The sequence below is a fragment of the Papilio xuthus genome, unplaced genomic scaffold (genome assembly GCF_000836235.2).
Source record: "Papilio xuthus unplaced genomic scaffold, Pxut_1.1 DF827135.1, whole genome shotgun sequence".
NCBI classification, from domain to species: Eukaryota; Metazoa; Arthropoda; class Insecta; order Lepidoptera; family Papilionidae; genus Papilio; species Papilio xuthus.
This window is the reverse complement of record NW_013531514.1, coordinates 16,223-24,628: the sequence shown is the minus strand read 5'-3', so window position 1 is coordinate 24,628 and position 8,406 is coordinate 16,223. Positions and strand designations below refer to the sequence as shown.

The window sequence follows — 8,406 nt, the reverse complement described above, 5'->3', positions numbered from 1 at the left end:
ACACAGTTGTGTTGGTAGTCGAGTTGGCTCGCGGTCGAAACGTCAACACCCGCCAGCGACGTCGGAGCTGCGCCAGCACCTCGCCGTTGCAAAAGCAGTAGAGCACGGCGACGCACAGGCCCTGCAGCGAGATGGTGAGCGCCGAGACGTATTCGTACGCGAGCCACCAGCTCGCCGAGCGGTCTGGCCGGAAGGGGGTGAGCAAGTACTGCAGGCCGAGCAGCGGCGCCAGCAGGCAGGTGGCGCGCAACGCGTGCAGCGCCGTGGCCGAGGGTCTCGCCGCGCCGCCCGCGCCGCCGCCCGCGCGCAGCTTCGTGCACAGCACGCGCACGATGTTGCACAGAAAGGCGAGGTTGAGCACTACGGTGACACACACCAGCACCGCCAGCTCGGGGCGCGGGGGTCCGTCGTCCATCCAACAGAGCTGGTCGTCGGCGGCGGCGCGGCGCGCGGCGTAGATGAGCGCGGGCGGCACGGGCAGCAGCCAGCCCGCCGCCAGTAGCGCGCGCACCAGCCGGCGTTCGGACACGAAGGCGCTGACGAGCACCGTGTGCAGATACAAGCCCTCGCACAACATCCACGTGTAATTGGTGAGCAGCACGTACTGCAGCGCGACGTTGAGCGCGCGGCACCAGGCGGGCGAGGCGGCCAGCGTGTCGGGCGCGCGGGTCACCAGGCCGTACCACAGCAGCCATGTCGCGTTGTTGGCGGCGAACGACGCGAACAGATTCATGTGGACGGTGATGCGCGCGCACCTGAGACTTCTGCCGATAACATTCATTTTCTTAGCAATCGTTTTGGGTAAAACCGAACATTACATAACCGTTATATGCAAATTTTGTGCGTCAATTAAAGGAACATAAAACTTACTTAAAGTAGAAGAGTATGGCGAGGGAAAGGAGCAAGGCGACGAGCGACACGCTGTAGCCCACCTCGTACACCGTGATGATCTCGCTCACGTCCTGCACACGCGTCAACGCCGCCGTTCAAAATGCGCTACATGATACACCTCTACTTACGTTGTTATCATACAGAACTACTCACGTCTTCGGGTTTCACGCACGTGGTGTAGTTGGACCAGGGCATGCCGGTCAATGGATGTGTGAACCATGTTCCGTTTTCCGTGCACTCTTTATGGGCGAACACTGTGGACAAGTCTGGTGCAGTTTAATATTTCGCGAGTAGGAGGATTAAATTGTTCGAGAGCGGGACATACGTTCGGGGCTGAAGCCGTGCACGAACTCGGGGCAGTGCTCGTAGACCGTGCTGTTGGCGGCGGTGTGAGGCCAGCACAGCCAAGTGTCGAAAGTGCCTTCGCAATACAGCCCTGGAACATTCGGATAAAGTAACTTCTCGATATTTATATAAAAAAAATATGATTTCTAAATCTAATTTTTTTTTGTTACATTTAATAAAACTTTGGTCATATTTTATATCTGCTCATCGCAAATCTGATAAACAACAATATATATTGTATACTAGCCACTGCCCAATACTTACCAGTCGGGCGGCGCGTGAGGTTGTTGCGCAGCTCACAGGCGGCGTAGTCGCGAGCTATGCGCTCCGGGTCGTCCATCGCAGCCGCACAAGTCCTTGCTGCTCACTGCTCACTGCCTCCTAATCAGCGGCTGCGCGCCTGGACACGCACTGTCTGTCCGAGGTCCATCGCGTACCACTTTGCGCTCAGCGTCTGCGCATTGTCGGTTGCCACGTACTCAATGTCTGCTCATTGTAAAGTGGCACAGCTACTCTGCCTAGCGTCCACAATGTCACTCATCACAGGATAATTGCTGTAACAAACAATTGAATAATTATCGACGATAACTTTTTGACGCGTTTAGTAATTAATATACGTCAATCTCACAATTAATATTGCATGTTTTAGATCTCAAAAATACAATTTTTTTTTGTATGAATATTAAACAACAAATGTACTAATTATGTATGTCTATGATTAGTACATTTGTAATCATTTTCTTAGTTAGTTAGCTTAGTTTCATTAATCATTACAGGGAAAATTAAATTAAATTTTATAAAAAAAAGTCGCGGACGTAACGTCCGTGGACATCCGCAACATCAAACGAACTGCAGATGCGTTGTCGGCCTTAACGGAGGATGTACCCCTGTTTCGTGATAGTACGGCTCAGGACAGATAATCCACAGTGCCACATTGCGAGGCAGCAGGTTTCGGGTTGAAAGTGGTTAACTATCGAGGTGATGCGGGTGGTATCCGGCGGTTGATCGTGTCGTGCGGTCACCGAACTCAGAGACAGGAATCGTTCCAAACAATTCTTTGGAACACTCCCCATGGGAGGTACGCAAGGTCCGCATCCCTTATATTGAGCAGATCAAGTGAAGCTCGGACGTTGGCTATTGAAATCGTTCCAGTTTACGTGCGCTCAAATAAAAAAAAAGCTTAGTGGAAATTGAATGTTATAAATCAGACGCGCAAACGATGACATCAGATCGGTTGATTTAAAGTGAACAAGATGTGCGACGCGACGCCGGCCGATTGTTGTCGCGATCACAGCACGCGATCAGATCGCGACAATTCAACAACAACTACAAGATAATTCTCCTGTAACATGATAACGACTGTTGTGATACATTGATATTAATTGCTCTCTCAATGGCAAAGCGCAGCTGTTACATTTTCAAACTTCAATAGACCTAATTACAGATTTACGATGCGGCGAAGCTGGTTGTATAAATGTACCTCGCATGACCTACAACTTCACAAACATGCTTAATAAAAGGAGGAAATGACATAATACGATATTGTTCCACTTTTGTAGTTTTAAACAAAATATATCATTTTGAGATACAATGTATAAAGGAAGTTCCTTAGATAAATAAGGAATACTCGTGCACTAATATAGAGGTGCGGCGCAAGTTCCGTTCACTAATTCACAATTAATTACATTTTCCTGACGAAAACAAACACTTCTGTCCTGCCTGATAAACGATCCGCCCACCGGCACAGGCGCCGCGCCGCACCACGCCGCACCACGCGCCGCGCCACCGACTGATGCCTCACGTCTGATGTATGTACAAGTAAACTTGTCCAGTCCAACATGTCCGAGAATTTCCTATAAATTGTTTTCTATCGGATTAAGCCCACCCACACTGCTCTGCCTAAACTCTAAATGTTCCGGACCATTTGATATCTACATATATTGAATTTCAGATAAACCTATCCACAATAAGTGTGTTTGATTTCAATAGTTAGATTTGACCGATTGAATAAATAAAACATTAAAAATAATAATCGCAATATATTCACTAGGAGCGAAGTTCTGAGTAACAAACGTACATTCACGTAAAAAACTTTTCCTTTTCTGTATTTAGATAAGTAAATAGAAACATGAGAAAAGGGTTATTACGTACGCACCAGCGGCCGCGTCCGGTCGCGCGATTCTATACGAAAAAATCATTTAATAATTTTGGCACAGCGCCTCCGCCGCGCCATCGACTTGAAGGATTTCACAGAAATAGAAAAAGGCGTCGTCTAATTCCGTAACGTTACGTTTACACACGACAACGGCCGGAGGAATGTTTGCTTTGTGTGTAAACATGCAGCAGATGATGGCAACCCGCGCGCCCCGCCTCGCCCCGTCTCACCCCGTCTCACCCCGCCCTTCGCAAGCAGCGAGTCAATGGATCTAACAATATTGCAACAACTCGTACACCTGCAGGTGTACCGTCCACAGCGGAACCGTCTTACATAAGTCTGTAGGTCCGTTGCTCTGCTGCTACTACTACATCAAAAGTTTGTTCACTTACCGTTGTTTTCTGAGACCAAAATCTCTGTATTAAATTTATCGTCATCTCTGTCATTATCGTTGACAAAACAGACATAACGAGTATATATTTTAAACGGAGATTTTCCTCTTAGAAAACCACGGTTAGTAGGATTACTAAAGTAAGTTTTTTAGACGGCCAATTTATAAGGTTTGGTTTTCGTTAGTGTTTATTTTAGGGTCGTTTCTGAGTGTAATTTTTGTATGTTCAACTCAATGTAATACAAATTATTCTTATTTAGTGAATAATTACAACGATAATGAAAACCCTTTTTCTGATATCTCTATATATATATATATATATGTATATGTACAGTCCGCCACCTTACATGACATTCTGATCAGAGTTCGGGCATTCACTATCCAAGTTGTCAGTCATATCATCGTCAATACGTTTGAGACTACTCAAGTCAGGAGTGACGCACATATCTATCTATCTCTATCTCTATATTCTTAAGTATTATGAACCAAAAAGAGTTTCATGCAGAACGTTTGCTTTGATGTTCTGTTAACCTGTTGCTACCAAACTGGTTGAAAAACGGTTTTTGTCATCATGTAAATACACAATTTTTTTTTTTCGAAAGTTTTACATATAATTGTTATTTATTTTATTATAATTAAAGGTTTGCATTGTATACATGACATTTCTTTAACAATGATAAATAAAAGGATCGCAAGGACGAAAGAAGAAGTGTTTTCATTTCAGTTATTTTATGAAACATATTATTCAGTTATAATTCTTCAGGCAATATTTAATAATGTGGAATTCACATTTTGTTTTCGAATGAGAAATTAAAAACTTCACGTTATGTGAGACACTAATTTTATGGTATTAATATTAGTATTTTATCCAAACATATATCTGAAAGTACTCTGATGTTGCGGATATCCTCAGGCTTGAATGATCACCTTCGTAATCCCTAAGCTAGTTTATCCCCTTGTCTTATATAAAAAAAATGTGCTCGTTGTAGAGATCGGGAGCATTTAATGAATATATTTTTATAAATTGCCTGCTCCACATTGAATATTGGTGAAAAATAATATTATAATTTAAGATTATTAAAGGTTTTTATCTCGGCTTTGACATAATATATATAAATAAAACATATATTTTCCTCAAATACGATCAAATAGGTAAGTATACCTGTTGCGGGTTTTTAGAAAATTTATCTCTTGCGCCGAAGAAGTCGTAGGCGAATGCTAGTATAGGATGAATTCGTAAAAAACATGCGGATGCTTTGACAAATTATTTTTTTTTTTTTTGAAATTATTTAGAAAAAGAAAATTCCATTTTTTACCTATTACCTTAGAAATTTCTGAAGCGTCGTCTGAAATCCACATTCTTGTGAAGTTCACAAACCAATCCTTCGCTAAGGGTAATGTTTATATTTTGCTATGCATTTAAACCTGATTAATATAAATGCGAAGTGAATGAAAAAGTACGTGAGTATATTCGCGGAGCAATGCGTGCACGCGTCAATAAGACCTACACACGATCAACTACGACGACAACGTGCGGCCAACTGCCGTCTCCGTCTCCGCTCGCCGCTCACCGTTCGCCGTTCGCCTCGCCGCGCGCCTCTTTCCCAGTTTCCACCAGTTCATCATACAAGTTCAGATGGAGCAAAAATATATATATACTTGAGTCCACACATACAGCACGAACAATTTACCAACATCATTTATCGACAGTGGAACTATACCATAGGATAACAGAAAACTTACTAGCTTTTACTAGTAGTTTTATTTTAAAATAATTCTTTTTGTAATAAAAAACCCTATACTTACGACAAGTATTAGGCTATACAGTCTCCCGCCATTTAACATAGGTGAGTAAATTGATGCCCACGGAAGTAAGCGAAAGCGTTCCCGTGGTGCCCGCCATAATGCGTCAGAGGGCAGTCAGGTTTTAGTGGGTATTCTGGTCACCTTCTGTGGCCGGCGAGTCCCACACTCCCTACGCCATTGCACCGCCCGGCGTAGGCGTGCGTAAATGTATTTCCTGACTATGCATTTCCTGACTATAAAAAAAAATAAAAAGGTGAGTAAATTGATAAAATTGTTATACAAGACAGGGACAAAAATTGCAAACCAATAGCAGCAAAGTTGGATGGTTGCCATGGTAACGGTTAACGGTTACTCTCAGCCAATAGCGAAGGCCTTCGTCTGAGCATTTGAATTTTGACATTAACAATTAAAAGTTCTACGCAACATAAATAATAAAACAGTTTTGTTTTTTTTTTGTTTTTTGTGATAAAATCTGGAGCAGGAACAAACGAAGTAGAATAGACTAATTGGTTCGCCTTTTCGGCCTTAAATAGTTATCTTTCTCCAATGTATGAGTGCCAGCGAACTATGTACATCAATTAGACGTGTAATTAATTAATGCTTATGATTGACCAACCACTAAGTATTTTTATTAGTTATTATGAAGAACACGGTAATTGCCGCACCATTGGCAGCACTGTGTTAGTGGCGTTCTGTTCGATTTGTTCTGTAAAGCAAAATGTAAAATCTATGACATGGACTTGACATAGAAAAAAGCATACAAGGAAAGCCGCAAGAGAGTCATTATAATTTAGTTTTACTTACGCTCATTACTTATTAAAGAGGCGCGCGTATGCATCGGTCAAGATGGCTTGCAGTGTTGTCTACGTTGTGTTGTTTCATATCGGGCGCGAACATTAATAATAAAACTTTTGTTTCAGATACATGGTCCATACAAAATTAAATAAAATAAGACCACATGTAGATGTGGCGGATACACACACACTCACATCCATCAATACTATCATTCCTTACATTTACTCATTCATTCAAACATTTATTTATTTCTTACATTTAAAAAGTAAATAACAAATTAAATATTAAAAAGCACATAAAAATTTTACCTTTTTTTATTATTTCTATTATTATATAAACAAAAAAAAAAAATTGATAACTTAATATGATTATAACGCCCTCTAGTCGATGCATCGAAAACGCATCGCGTTTAGTTTGCATCGATTCGTAATGCATTTAAAAAATCACTTGTCACGACCATCTTTGATCTAATGCAACAATTATCTCTGTAGCTTCCGTGTTATTAAATATGGTAAGGTTTTGATTTCTATTTACTTCTGTGATTATTTAGTTTTGTTTAGTTAACCTTCTGAACTAATAAAATTGTGTGGTGTGATTAAAAGAGTGTTTAATTCCGGCAACGGACTGCATCCTCAAAGAACACTCTCATCTTAACCCCAAATAGATGTATCCACATGGCTAATATGGTCAGTCCAAACTAGCCCTATCAACCATGAGTTGGCGCTGCCCCGCATCCACCTGTAATCTGTCGCTTTCACACAACTTATGTACACGTACCGTAAATAAGCGAGATAGATCAGTTAATTTTTTTTCTTTTTTTTTTGTTCTGTTTCGTGCAGGGTTTTCAATATAGTTTGCCATTGTGTCACTTTAAATTTTGCTTATACCAGTGACCACTAGAGGGCGATAAAATTTTATAGATTCTGCTTCTGATTCTGATTTTTTTTTATTTATCGATCGCTAGATGACGAAACTATTACGAAAGTGAAAATGAACGTTGGAGTTTTTTTTTGTCACTTTAGTGTATATTATATTAAATTAAACAAGATGTGAATTAATACTATTATCCAAGTTTAGTTGCACCACTGGCCACTAGATGGCGACAAAACTGTATAGTTGACTCTGTTAGATATGTATGATGATATGTACATAGATATGGACACAGAGTAAAAAAAATATATTAGTGACGCGATGAATTCTTCTTATCTTATCTAAAATACACGAAAAAAGGTTTCCTAATGCTCATGTGCCATTCAACCGCGGGGTCGTTGTTGCCGCAACAATAGTTTTTTTTTTTTTTCATACTTTACCACATTTACATTTACCATATTACTCCATTTCATCAGCGTTTAAAGATACATTACGCTACGCGCATCATAATTCCAGTTGAGTCGTTAATAAGCTGTTTTATTATAGATATCGATAAATTCGCAGTCGTTGCGCTATTACACTCACTATCCCAACGAGGGTTGTCCCGCTCAGTAATAGATGTCGCTGTTGCGGAAAACTATAAACAGAACGAGATGTTAACACAGAGTTCAGATGCACGGTAGTTACAACATCGACATCTTGTCCAATAAAATCGCTATGATCACCGTCAAAAGGGTCAACAATGAGTGTATCACTATACTGTTCTAATTCATAGATGATCTTTGCGGTTGGAAGCGAACAGGAAAGAAATATTGTGTAGACAATCGAAGACTTAATTTATTAAATAAATAACTTAAAAGACTTTGTATTCCAGACAAAAATACGTGATTAATTATTCATCGCCTCATCCTATGCTTTAATAATTTCACAATCTTCTTCATAGTAGTCAGTAGTCTAATAGATATAGGATAGGATCTTACTCACGGTCAGGTTGACCCGAGTTCGAATCCCGGATACTACGAAATATTATGTGCATGTAGGTAGGTAGGTAGGTAGGTAGGTAGGTAGGTAGGTAGGTAGGTAGGTAGGTAGGTAGGTAGGTAGGTAGGTAGGTAGGTAGGTAGGTAGGTAGGTAGGTAGGTAGGTAGGTAGG

The 8,406-nt window shown here is 41.1% G+C and overlaps 1 protein-coding gene across 1 annotated transcript in view; it reads right to left on the bottom strand.

The window, feature by feature from the left end:
• Dh31-R (Diuretic hormone 31 Receptor) overlaps positions 1 to 5,327 on the bottom strand; it is a 5,796-nt gene extending 469 nt beyond the window's left edge. The window contains exons 1-6 of the mRNA XM_013314631.1: positions 5,106 to 5,327; positions 1,501 to 1,790; positions 1,217 to 1,327; positions 1,045 to 1,145; positions 871 to 962; positions 5 to 764 (exon numbers count right to left, since the gene is read on the bottom strand). Of these exons, the coding sequence (XP_013170085.1) occupies positions 5 to 764; positions 871 to 962; positions 1,045 to 1,145; positions 1,217 to 1,327; positions 1,501 to 1,576 (1,140 nt within the window). The 5' untranslated portion in view covers positions 1,577 to 1,790; positions 5,106 to 5,327. The remainder of the gene's footprint in view (positions 1 to 4; positions 765 to 870; positions 963 to 1,044; positions 1,146 to 1,216; positions 1,328 to 1,500; positions 1,791 to 5,105) is intronic.
• Positions 5,328 to 8,406: the final 3,079 nt, after the last annotated feature.